At 44.7% G+C, this 13,710-nt stretch overlaps 1 protein-coding gene across 6 annotated transcripts in view; it reads right to left on the bottom strand.

The window, feature by feature from the left end:
• NTN1 (netrin 1) overlaps positions 1 to 13,710 on the bottom strand; it is a 424,193-nt gene that overhangs the window by 109,358 nt on the left and 301,125 nt on the right. For 5 of the 6 annotated variants that reach the window (XM_069200314.1, XM_069200317.1, XM_069200315.1 and 2 more), the window contains exon 4: positions 6,423 to 6,572. The exons of the other annotated variant lie outside the window; for it this stretch is intronic. In XM_069200314.1, coding sequence (XP_069056415.1) covers positions 6,423 to 6,572 — 150 coding nt within the window. The remainder of the gene's footprint in view (positions 1 to 6,422; positions 6,573 to 13,710) is intronic. 6 annotated transcript variants of the gene reach the window in all.

Below are 13,710 nucleotides of genomic sequence, written 5' to 3'. Positions count from 1 at the left end.
AATATGTGGTCACGTGGTAATAGTTGCAGAGATATCCCCCTTTCACACCCATTTCACATGTAATACCATTTACAATGTAGCAGAACAAACTTTTCCAAAGATATAATACATCTAACTAGATATCTGATTGACAGACTTCATGTGGATTAGCAAAGAATTTCTTCAAATTTAAGACTGGAGAGATGGAAATGTGCTACTTTCAGTTTAAACTCCCATAGAATATCTCCCATCATCGACTTCTCTGGGTCATGGAATTATTTCGCCGAATTTGGTAGAAACTCAGAGATTACTCAAAACAGGCACCTTTTCAAAAAAAGGTTCACTGAATTTGAGAAAAACAGCAAAAACGTGACACATATGCCAACTATCACAATTTATTTTTTAAGATTTGTTTCCCAACAAACTATTCTATTGTTAGGCTACCTTGGCAGTGGTTTCTGAGAAACGTCTACAATAATGTACACCAAATTAAAAAGAAACGTATTTCTTGGTGAAATGCTGGCTTTCAATACCAGTGCAAATTGGTCCTGTAATTTGTAAAATTATAATTGTCTCGTCCAGTTATACAGACGTGTTTATCTCACAAATAGTTGGTACAGGGCAGCGCTCAATATGTAAAAAAAACAAAAAGGTGCCAGAGCCCTCCTAAGGAGGCGACTGCAACATGCACCACCCATTGTCCTTGCCAGAGCTGCCAATGACTGTACTAACCCAACAACTAACCATCAAACACATACAAGTGTGATGATTATGGCTATTCCAGGCCCCCAAAGTTATAACAATGGCTTGGCTGCCGGGTATTAGTTATATGTAAAGTATATTGAACTAATAAACAGCTGTTGTCGTGCCCATCTCGAAATTAGATAAACCGCCCCACCATGTGGCAGACTGTCATAAGTACTGGTGTGTGCTGGTGCTGAGCACCAGAAACCACCGGCTCAAATTAAGCAGTGGTGTAGAGGTTGTGGGTGTTTTTAGAAGTTTTCATAATTTTCTCATTGGAGAAGATTAGTCTGTGCTCGGATTTATAGTAAGGGACTTGGTTTGGTCAGGAGCTGTAGAAGCAAGAACACAGATGTCAGCAGCAGAGAGGCCTCCGCAGAAACAGGGCACCACCGTCGCTTTTCCTTGCTGCAGGTACCGCTTGTATAGAATCAGCCGCTGCTCCATGAAACACAACTGAGAGGCATGGTCTGGAGAATTAGATTCTCCTATTCTTTCTCCGTAGAATGTAAGTGCTGCTGTACGGGGGGGGGGGGGGGGGGGTGTGGAAGGGACGAAATGGTGCCAAACCAGTATATGAGGGACATTGTGCATACTTGCCAAAATATGCTTTCCTGAGACATTGGCCCTCATTCTGACCCTGGCGGTTCCCTACCGCCAGGGCCAACGGGGGCGGGAGCACCGCCGACAGGCCGGCGGTGCTCCCTTGGTCATTCTGACCGCGGCGCTTTGGCCGCGGTCAGAATGGGAAAACCGGCGGTCTCCCGCCGGTTTTCCCCTGACCCTTAGAATCCTCCAAGGCGGCGCAGCTCGCTGCGCCGCCGAGGGGATTCTGACCCCCCCTACCGCCATCCTGTTCATGGCGGGCACGGCAGGGGCCCCCTAACAGGGCCCAACTAGGCTTTTCAGTGTCTGCGATGCAGACATTGAAAAGCGCGACGGGTGCTGCTGCACCCGTCGCACGCCTTCCACTCCGCCGGCTCGATTCCGAGCCGGCTTCCTTGTGGAAGGTGCTTTCCCGCTGGGCCGGCGGGCGATCTGAATCAGATCGCCCGCCGGCCCAGCGGGAATGTCAGAATACCCCTCGCGGTCAATTGACCGCGGGGCGGTATTCAGGCGGATTCCGACGGGCGGGCGGCAACCGCCGCCCGCCTAGGTCGGAATGACCACCATTGTGTCCTAAGAAATACACAATTTACTAAGGCATTTCTCAAATAAATTAAGCATTGTGTATATTGCTATAACGTTGTGCAAACATGCTTAGATGATGTGATGTGCAGGGTCATAGTGCAATCTGTGTAATGTGTCCTCTATTTGGACATTTAGTTGAATTGTGCAGTTCGTGCTTTGCTAGGGTATTGTGCAAAAGGAGTAATGGAATTTGCTGGGTAATATGGAAACTGAGCAGATGTGTTGTACTATTGCCGTATGCCGACATATGAAGAGATACCTTATGGCGGTATAATTAAATTATTGGTGCATTGAGTAATCTGGGCTCCAGATGTTTTACCCAAGGCACAGTGCAAACTGAGTGGTAATTACTTCTTAGAGGCTTCGTGCAGACAGGAACATCTCTGCTTTTGCTGAAGCCTTGTGCAAACTGCACAATTTGTGATTTTCTTAGAGCATTGTGCTAAGTGGCAATTGAATGCTTTACTGTGCAGGTGTGAAGTTTGGGCAAAGTGCCCTTTACCTGGGCACTTTGCAAGCGATGCTGTGTGTACCTTAGGTAGGGGGGTTACATTGAACTGTATCTTCTTTTTGGGGCTCTGCACAGACTGTGCAGCCCGAGCTTTGCAGGGGTCACCACAGAGACCAAGTAGCAAATACAAAACCGGCGCACTGTGCAAACCATGTAATAAGAGGTCTACCCTTGAGTAGTTCAAAGAAAGCTCCCTTGTTCCACTACTAAACAACCCCCCTGTGATATACTCAGCTATGACGCTGGCACAACTGTTTCTTAATCCAGAGGCTTAACCTTTTGTGTAAAATATGTTCCCTAACCTAGATTACTCCCAAATGAATCCATATTCTCTTCCCTAATGGTATCCGTTGTCAAGATCCAGGGCTTTTATACAATGTGACCTGAAGTGCCTGCAGCACATTATGTCTGATGCGAAGGAAAGCACAAGAAAGAAGCACCTGGGCTTTAGTGAGTCACCCTTCCAGTGAGACAGTGTGTGTGTGTTACATCCGGGTATTTCGTTGCCGGGGTGCTGGACGCTTTAACGAGTCGTTGTACAAACCCGGAAGTGTGCGGCTGACAGAGGCATGGTGTGATCTGATCATGTGTGCTTCGTGAGGGCTTTAGGTCAAACTGCACACTTGTGCTTTACTGGGGTCTTGTGAACTCAGGCTAACATGTATTGCTTTACTAGGGCATTGGGCAGAGTGAAAATGTATACCTTCCTGGGCAGGGGCGTTGTGCGCAGTGGACAAACCCCGCTTTTTGCATCCTTGTGCAAACGTAGATATGTGTGCCTCCCTGGGGGATTTTTGGTTTATTGTCAGAATATGACTCTCTGCCACCTTTTAGTATAATCCTAAAAATCATGTTGAAAAATAGTTTTGGTGCCACAGTAGAATTTATTTTCACTTTAAGGCCAGGGTGTGACCCACGACTGGGCTGCAGAATGCTGGGCAGTAATACCTCTGCATGCCTATGGACCTCCCAGGTACAGTCTTCCTGCCAAAGTCATTCCTTGGTGACTGCCAAGGCTTTCACGCCTTTCCTCCTACACGAAACATCTCATCCTGGCAGGATCTTCTTTCTGCCAGCTGAGGTGTCTCTGTATGCTTAAAGTGCCAAAACACCCTCTGGCCACGATGCCGTACAATGAGACTTTTTTGTGTTCTGCAAAAGGCTCTGGCCATTACCTGATTAAACCAGAATCATGAAACATTGGACAAGGTCATCCCAAATCTCCTCAGAGGTGGCGAATTCTGCACCAGCATCGGCACCGGAGCCAGGTTTTGAGTGTGAATATGGCCAAGATTGTGGCAAGCTCCCAATCTCACACCAGGAAGATGCTGGAGCAACTCCATTTTAACCACCTTGGGTTTCAGACACTTATTTAAAATTAGAACTAAGGCAGTAGTCGGGATATGAAAACTGGGGACATGATTTAAGGGCGACATCAATTTCCGTTCCGGACCAATTATGCTCAACACTGATAGTTTCGTACAGTAACCTACCACATTCAGCAAACTTGTGGGTCAAGGATAGTCCCTGAAAAAATGGTACTCTGCCTGGAAAATGGGGGATCTATGTTACAGCTGTGCCAAATGGAGGGTCAGGAGCTTACCGGAGGCCCTGTATGGGCAGAAGGAGGAGAGCAGTTTGTGTTTGCAAGCTGGATGTTCTGAGATACCGCATTCAGCATTGGCATTTGTGTCATCTGGACCTTTCTGAGGTGTCTGCGCCCTGAGTGATTTTCCGCACCCAGAGGGATGTTCCACGAGCTGTCAGTGGTGTGAAATGGGAATGGAGGTGGCAGGATCAGGTAGGACAGTGCTGAGATAAATATGTCAAACATGGGCTTCTTCAACATTTGCCAAGCAGTCCCTATGCGTTCCAGATTGGGGGTGTGATGTGAGTTGGATGAACTTCTGAGCCATAATCAGAGCTGGGGAAAGGCATATTTAACGCATTGGTCCCTATGGGCTTCTGTGTTTGGCCATTGTCCAAAAAGCAGGTAATAGGTCCCCAGAGCACAAAGAGAAGGGGTATATTTTTGAAAGGAGCTATAGGATGAAGATAGGGGAGAGACGAAGAAAGAGAGCGAGACCGCGGATTAACAGGATGTTGTCCCTTTTCTTTATTTTCAGTGATTCTCTGTCCTAAGTTTGTCTCCTGTCCAAGTGTTCGTGTTTCTCTGTCTAAATATTTGGGTTTCACTTTCTCCAGGTGTGTTTTTTCTCCGTCCATGTAGACATGCTTTCTTGTCCCCTGATGCCGGTGTTCATGTATTCTTATTCTAGTGTCTGAACCTCTCTTTTTCTTCATCCAAAGTCTCCTGAGTCAAATTGTGAATCTCACTCTCTAAGCATCAGAGTCTCACTGTCTAATATTTAGGATGATGTCTTCAAACTCCATTATCATCATTTCACAGACCTGTGTCCATCTAACTCTATTCCGGCGTCTATTTCCCCTGTCCCAGTGCCCAGGTTTTCCTGTCTGTGCTTCTCTATCTGTGACTATACATTTCAGGTATCCATACCTGTACCCTGTCACCACATAGGGTTTCCCTGACCCTGTGGTCATGTTTACATATGGACTGGGTATCATGTCTCACTGTCCCAGTGCCGTGTCTCCCGATCCTAGTGCTCTAGTGCCCATGTCCCTATGCCCCAGAGTCCATGTTCCCCTTGTCCCAGTATCTACTCTGCCTGCCCCAACATTCATATTGGCCTGTCCCAATGTGCAAACATTCACGTGTCATCATCCGAATCTCCCTGCCCTGGTATTTATATCTTACACTGTAATAATATTTTCCATGACTGCTCTCCCAGTGTGTATGTCTCCCTGCCCCAATGCCTCTGTACACTTATAGAAGCAAGGAGTAGGTCCTCTACTAGCTCCAAGAAAAACTTCTACTTCATCAACTCCTCAAACATACAGCAGTAAGCATTGTGCATTGCCGAAGGAGCCGCTCTCATCTACGCTCAGAGCTCCAAAGTACCTCCCTAAGATTGCCCATCCATGAGCATGCCATTCAAGGAAGACCCAATCACAGAGCTGATCAATAAGCCTGCATTTTACGTTTTTTTATACTAAATTTCTGATGTCAGATGACTGAGATGCTGGTGTTCTTTTGACATCTTATCTTATGGTATTATAAACTCATCATGACAGACTCATTCTTTTGTCAACATTTTGGTCCTTGCTGCTTCTCCAGCTCGGATTTCAGTGGTAGGCTTACAATCCAAATTTCATATTTTAGTTATGACATATTATGGTCTTGTAAGGGAATAAACAATTTGTAAACATATATATTTAAAAAACCGTGTACCTGATATATTGTCCACAAGTCTTGCATGGTGAGGCTGTGAGAGTGTCCTATCATTTTGGCAATAATTGTAGAAATCACAAGTCCACGCTGTCAGTATTAACATGACAAAAATGTATTTGAAGATCTGCCTCACTTGAGGCACACACATAAAAGACACCTGTGATTGCCGCTGGGCATGCTCTGCCTGTCTGAATTTATTCTGTGGATTCCTTAGACATGACTGAAGTGCACAAAGGATTGCGATCCCTTATGGAAACAGGTGTTAAACTAACAGGTACTTTGCTATTACAGCTCTGAATGTGGAATTGCATTCGAATTAATTCACGTGCCGACGATTATCAAACTTAGAAATTATGATGATGAAGTTAGAAGATTAAATTATAATAACCACATTGACTGTAATGAAACAGTAAATACAATGTAGATAAAAAGGCTACTTAGGCTCTGCCCCATTGAAGGTTGGTACCTGAAAGATATCTGTGATTGCTGATTTATTTGAGTGCGGATATGGCTTGTGTTTTCCAAAAAAAGACGTTTCTGTTGGTGTTCTAAACAAGTACACAAGTTAGTTGTAAGACATGCTGTATCTTGTATTAGTAAGTGCTGAATGTGTTAGGAGATTAGTGGGTGATAATTTTGGGTTAATTTGCACCATGCAACAGATTTCAAAAAGATTGGTCAACATACTTATGCAGGGGGCAATGGGCGATCGGCTTTGCTGGTAGCCCTTGGCACATCGATTGCAAGTGATGCCAGTCACGCCATCTTTACAGGGGCATTGGCCCGTGGTCTGATTACAGGTTTTGCCAGCCGCACCCACGGGGTGACAATCACATGCTGCGGGGGGAACAGACAACAGAAGGGTAAGAGAAAAACAGCAAACAAGAATAAAAAAGTACATTAACCATCTTTAAGGAGACTTTGTGAGAGGGAAACATCATAGGACAGAAATCACAAGATCTACACAGGTAAAAGCAGGACAGATCTCAGAGAGGGGGAGGCCAAGGCAGTATTAGGATCATCGGATGTATATATAAATTGCCACTGATACCGTCAATGTACTGCATTTCTCAATGACTGATTATGTTACTCTAGAATAAAAATACCTCCAACTCCTTGTAACCCGGAAATGGCAAGTCTTAGAGGAGTACTGAGTAGAATTATGCTTATCTGCTAGGAAGCACCATGAGTAGGCTGGCTTGACGTAGGACTTGTATACTGCCTATGGTCACCAGAAGTAGGTCCTGCCTTAAATGTACTGGTCGCGGATTCTGGCTATAGATCAACTGCAATGCCTGTCGGATCTCAGCTGTAAGTGACCTCAGTTGTGTAGCTGGCATTCCATGGTAATGGTGAGGTCTATGGCATGACGCCCAGGACAAGGAGACGGTTGTCTTCTTTCCCTTCACTATCTCCAGAAAGTATAAGCCTGTGACTATTGTTCACAGAAACATTGAAGGCCTAATGTCCCTATTAAATCACAGTATTAATTCCAAGGTGACTTGCATTTTCCTCATTACATATGTTTAAGAGTAATTTACTACTTGCAAGGCACGGGCACCTCTCACAATCCACTTTCACATGCTCCACCTCTCCCAAATCATGCTGTCATGTCCCCAAAATGATTGTGTTAGAGTCCAGGTCTCCCAAAAATTCTTGTTGCAGGTTCCCTGCTGCCTATCCCCAAACCCTGTTCTAATTTTCAAAGTCATTGATGACCCCACTGTCAAGATAACTATCTCCCCCAATTCAAAAAATCAGAAATATACTTTCTACATCTGGAGTAAATTTCTGACTTATAGGGGATTCATGAACGCCTCCAGGAGTAGTCCTGGAAATAAACCTGGTCCTATATTTCTAGGAGTACTACACTTTGACAAATATGTACTGCTTGATTCTCACTGGGTGTCATTTGGAAATTTTCATGTGTATATTTAAAAAAAAAAATTCTCTTCTTCAATTTATTTGGTCTCGCCAACAAGCAGCTTTTAGTTGTCTGTGGTAGAAAGACTCTTGGCGACAATACCTAAAACTTACAGTGAGCTTTGAGCCAGCCCATTGGTTACCACTGGTTGGCTTTCTAGTCACTTTCATTTATATGCTTTTTATTCAAGGACTTTCCTTCTTCTTCTTGTATTTGTCCCTCTCCTGGAACATAGCTTCTTTACCATCCTTTTAATTGGGTGACTTGTATCCTCCACTACTCACATTCAGTGAAGTATTTTTTTTAATTTTTCTTGCATCACTCTATAAGAGCACATCTATTTTCTTGCCCCCTACCACTTCAAATACCACTACTTGTGTGCTTGCTGTTGATTCCTCCTTTCCCAACCAGCAGCTTGTCCATTGCTTATCCAACCCTGTTTTGAAATGTTTTATTTATTTTTTTATACTTTCCCTCTTCAGATTCATCTGTTGCTCTCCCACCTACTTCATCTTGCATCCCTGTTACCACTCCCCCTCCAGTCCATCCAACCCTCCCACTGATGTCCATGAAGAAAGTTTCATTTTATATTTTTTTGAGGTCTTGGCAGCTGCAATTTACTACAAAGTAAGCAAAATGATGCGTGTGTCATGCGATATGTACACACATACATGGTCACACATGCATATGTCATCACATTAGGCCCCTATAGCATCATGTCACGCATGTGTACCCGTTTTCCCTTTTTAGGGCTGAGTGCACAAGCGCTCTGGCCTGTTGTAATCTCTCTGTGGGGTTTTAACCATGCCTACTCTTGCTATTCGTTTTTTGTTGTCCATGCTTCATTTTTATTGGTGCATTTTGTGAAATGTCCCTACTTTGTGTGCTGAGTTTCTCCCAGGCGATTTCACTAAGTGAACATTTTTGTTGGCCATTGCACTACGTCATGCTTCCTCCTGTTACAGCGTTTGATGGCCCCTCCTCCGGTTTGCCTGTCATCCCGGCCGCAATCCTTTGTAAACATTCATGCAGGGAGCCAATAACTCTTGCGCTCACACTCATGGCAGCCGTGGCGCTTAGAATTGACTTGCATAGGTCAACTATTTTACTTTTCATTTTCAATTTATGTGGCAAGAAAGGTCCAATTAGGAATTTGCAACGCTAATAGCTCTAACTCGATCAAACGCGAGACCCATTGTATTGCACATGCGTGTTTTTTATTTTGCTGATTTTGCACAGCATCAGCAAAAAACATTGTTGATAGTTGAAAAGGCGAGATGTACTGGCTTTGCGAATGTTCATACTTTTTCTGATTCCCCCACAACCAATGAAATTTTGGGGTCTTTTCTACCCATTCTGTCCCTGGACACATTATTATCCCAAATTGTTTTAGGAGCCACTTTACAAGTATTTGAAAGGAGCGGCAATGGCAATGCAACATGTTTTGAATAACCCCAAACTTGAAGCTTCAGGTGTTGCATGGATTTTTCCTGCCTAACACCCGCCCAGCAGTATTAATTACTAACTATTGAAAATCAGTCATAACGTGTAAGCTTTCCACTGTTGTGTGATGTATAATTCCAAAATTCGACTTATGGTTTTTAGAATTGCAAATGCATTTTTGCACAACTAAATTACAATTGGGTGCAAGGGTGTAGCTATCAGCAATGCTGGAGGTGCAGTAGCACCAGGGTCCCCTGGACTGAGGGCCTCAGCGCACCCCAGCTGTATTGAGTGTTTTACTACTAAACCAGGAAGGGGGGGCATTTTTTTCTTGCTTGCATTAAGGCGCTATGTCACTGCTTTGGTGCCGAAAAACTTTCATAGGTATGCATCAAGATACAACTCGTTTTGTGGTACGTGTTATAACAGTGGTTCCCAACCTTTCGACTTCTGTGGACCCCCCCCCTTTATCATTACTGGAATCTGGGGACCCCCACTAAATCATTATTGGAATCCGAGGACCCCCCAATGAGTCATTACTGAAAGCTGGGGACCTAATCTGTTAATTTGATTTCATTTTCTAAGCCGTCGCAGACCCCCTGAGGAGGCTTTGCGGACCCATAGGGGTCCCTGGAACACAGGTTGGGAACCACTGTGTTATAACATTTATTTATATGGCTGGTCAGTCCGTGAAATTATCGGTTACTGCAATGTAACATGCTAGGGCGAGGCCCCAAGAACACAAGTGCTGCCCAGCAGTGGTTATTGCCCAGTTCTTGAATTGGGCACTCGCCAATGTCATCTCCCTCTTATCAGCTGAAGATTACAACCCCTGGAAGGTCTTTCTAAGGGCCTTATCTGTGGGCTGCTGTCATGGTCTTGGAGCGCTGTGACCTGAAAAAGGGGAGGGGAAGATAAGGCCTGAGGTCCGTATGTGCATCCTTAAGTAGCTTTTTATTTTGTTTTATAGCACTACTCCTACCAAACCTGAGGCGTCAGAGCACTTTACATGACACACAAGTTATACAGAGGGAATGAATCTCACGTGTGTAAATCAGTTTATAGGAAATATTAAACGAAACAGTGAGGATTACTGGTCTCTGATCTGCAAGGCACACGTTCTTTGCAGCAGGCGTATTAGCCCTCTGCGCTACTTTACAGTGAGCCCAAACTGTAGAACTGCCACTGTACAGCACTTAGATTTCTCGCCAGCAGAAACATTAATCACCTGCGTTGCCATTTTTATTGTTGCCTAAAAACTTTCAAGGAAACAGCAGGTGCTTCTAAAACCAAGAGTAAATTCTGAACACAGCGCCTCTTCCAAGGTCAGCGCCGGGTGCGGCTGCACCTGTCGCACTGCCCTAAAGCCAGCCCTGGTAATATTCATGTCAATTTGTTGGCAGCCAGTTTATTTTTTGAGCACAACACTGAGCCAGAAAAAGATTCAATTTACACATATTTCGCACACTACCCTACACATCTTTTTTTTTTTTTTTTTTTTACCAAATTCAGAGACATGGGTACATGTTGCTGAAAGTGCTGATTTGCGAAAATGGCGGAACTTAGCTAATTTGCAAACCATTGTCTTGACTTCCTTGAAACACACCAAATCCCAAAAGTCCTGTAGGTGAGTATACCAGTATTTGAAAAAGAGTACCCCTTCATTCATAAGCGGAATCACAATAATTACCACCTTTCATTAGCGCCCAGAGGCCAGCCAAAATGATACAGTGTGCTGTAGACGGTGTAACAATTATTACCAATAATTATTGTGTGCACTGTGATGTCTGCTTGTCAGCTACAGTGACTTCAACCAACAGCTGACGGCCATTTTAAATCTGGCGTTCTGTAGAAGAGAGACATCTCGTGTAGAATAGTCGACAGTCACAGAGAGAGCGTGCCGTAGTTAGCGAGCAAGGAAAGGTAACACCAGACAACCTCAGTGACGCTGCGAGGAAAACCTGGAAAAACATCCTCTTGTGAAACGCAGCCAATACAAATATTTTCCAGCCCTTCACAACGCAAACACAGAAGTGGAGAGTATGCACATTTTCATTGGAACACAGTTGTACTACAGTGCTAGAAATAGAAAAAAATGTACTCCGGATCCCATTAATTGGGGATGAAGGTATGGCAGCGGAAAGGACACAAGTGTAGGAATCATAAAAAGCAGCATGTGTGAGAGTGTAAATACATGAGGCAGGTAGATATTGGGGAAAGTTAACAACAATCGTCACTACTTTACCACTTTTTTTTTTTTAACTCTTCCACAAAGAAATCGCCAACAAGGATAAACGTGGGAGTAAATCTGTTCTGGCTTACTTCAATGGTCGCAAACAGACTGCATTTTTAAAATATCTTATAGGGTCAAGGCACCTGCTGTCGCGATGTTTGCGTGCCTTGCGTCTTTCAGGAGATAATAATAATACTAATAGTAAGATAACTCTTGTGGTTAATGCACTTCCTGCAGTGATCTGCGTTTTGTCTATTCGCAGTTTTGACTGTCGAGGTAGCATAGAGGGTTAAAGGGCCTGCTACAAAGCACATTGTGTAACACACAGGTCGCAGATTTCTATCTTATGTAAATAGGTAAAGGGATTACTGCTTTTGACCCAGAAAGCCTTCTGTTACTTGCAATTCATACATTGCAATTTGTCTGCTGTAGCACAGTGAGATAAGAACCGACATCAAGGAGCTGCATGCAAACTGCAAGGCATATGTTTGGACCGTTGTTGTTTTTTTCTCAATCTGTTGTTATTCTAAGGCTGCTAAAAAGGGTTCCTTTGGGTAATAGTAAAGGGCCTGATTTAGATTTCAGCGGACGGGTTACTTTGTCAAAACGGTGACGGATCTCCCATCCACTGAAATATAAATCCCGTAGGAAATAATGGGATTTATATTTCGGTGGATGGGATATCTGTCACCGTTATGACGGAGTAAGCTGACAGCCAAAATCTAAATCAGGTCCAAAATCTTGTTAGTACAGAAAACTCCAATCACCTTGTTAAATCCTGACTTTGTGTTTATCCATTTCATGCACTATTAACACATAATGGCCACCACAATAGCCACTATGGCCCTCATTATAACTGCTGTGGTCTTTTCCCAAGACCACCGCAGCCACGGCTGCCGGAAGACCGCCAGTGCTGGCGGTCTTCAGACCGCTGTATTATGACTGCCACTGGATATCCACACTGCGGCGGTCGGATATCCGGTGGCATTCACTACGGTGGTCGGCGGCACTTAGGCGGTCCCACTGACGACACTAGCACACAAGAAAAAGACCGCCCACAGAATTACGACCAATAATTCTGTGTGGTGGTATTTTTCTGGCATGGCGATGTTGGAGGTGGGAGCGCCGGGTCCCTTCTTCTTACGGAGGAGCACCTTGTTGGACGAGGTAAGTGTCGTCTGCAAGGGGAGGAGGGCGGGGTGTGTGAATGGGTTTGTGTGAGTGTGTGTATGCGAGTGTGTGCGTGCAGGTGCGTGTATGTTTGTATGTGTATATGGTGTGTGTGTGTGTGCGGTGAGGTACGATTGGGGGTTGTGAGAAGATGAGTGGGGGGGTGGGAGTTGTGTATGTATGTATGTAGTTGAAGGGGTTGGGGGATGGAAAGTGTATGTGTGTGTGTGATGTGTATGGGTATGTAAGCATGTCTATGGGGGTGAATGTTGTGAGTGGGGGTGTGATTGTGTGTGTGTGGGTGCATGCGTGTGTGTGTGCGGAGGTGTTTGGGGGGGGTAACCCGGTGACAAGAACGCAAGTTCCTGTTGTCGTGATACCTTTCGACCAGCATTTTGTGGTGGTGAGACCACCAGGAAAATGCTGGCAGTGTTCCTAATAAGAATAACCTCAGCGGTTATCCGACTCCCCCTGTGCTGCAGGTGAAAACCTCCAGCCTGGCGGGCCGCAGTAAAGCAGTGGGACAGGTGGAGACGCGGTGGTTTGGGAGTGGCCAAACTGCCACAGTCGTAATATAGCAGTCTGCACCGCTGGTCCCGCAGTGGTGCAACCGCCACAGCAGGGCCAGGGTCATAATGAGGGCCTATGTGATTCTTATACTTTGTAACCCTCATTTACTTATCTTATATTTCCTACAGGCTGATTTTCACACTTTTATGATTTATTGTCTCCGTATAATGTGTGTGTGTGTGTGATGTGAAGAGCTCTGATACAGTAAGTGCTATTTAAATCATTATTTGTATAATTACTCAGACAGATACATCTGACCCTCGCATAGTGCATGTATGGTGCATACATAGAGGGGTTGAACAAAGTAAAAAACCAATCTCCAGATCACTGTTACTCTTAAGTACTTGTCAGCTGGAGGCCTTTGTTTCCCTCCATTGCATTGGCATCTAGGTGTTAGATTCGAGATCGCTCCCAGCTAGGATGATATGAACTAAAGAAGGGCTGATGGCCTTTCAAAACAGGCCTTTGTTTTCGGTCCAGCTGGAAAGAACTGAAAATAAGAAAGCCCCTCACCGCCTGCAGGTTGCTGTTCCAAATGGAAAGCAGACAATGTGCAGGCGCTGCTAAATGTGTCCCATTGTTGGCAAATAACACACAGACAAATTCAGCATATTTCAGTGAAGCCAGTCAAGATC

Source organism: Pleurodeles waltl, chromosome 7, assembly GCF_031143425.1.
Source record: "Pleurodeles waltl isolate 20211129_DDA chromosome 7, aPleWal1.hap1.20221129, whole genome shotgun sequence".
Classification (NCBI taxonomy): Eukaryota; Metazoa; Chordata; class Amphibia; order Caudata; family Salamandridae; genus Pleurodeles; species Pleurodeles waltl.
This window is presented reverse-complemented; position numbering and strand designations above follow the sequence as displayed.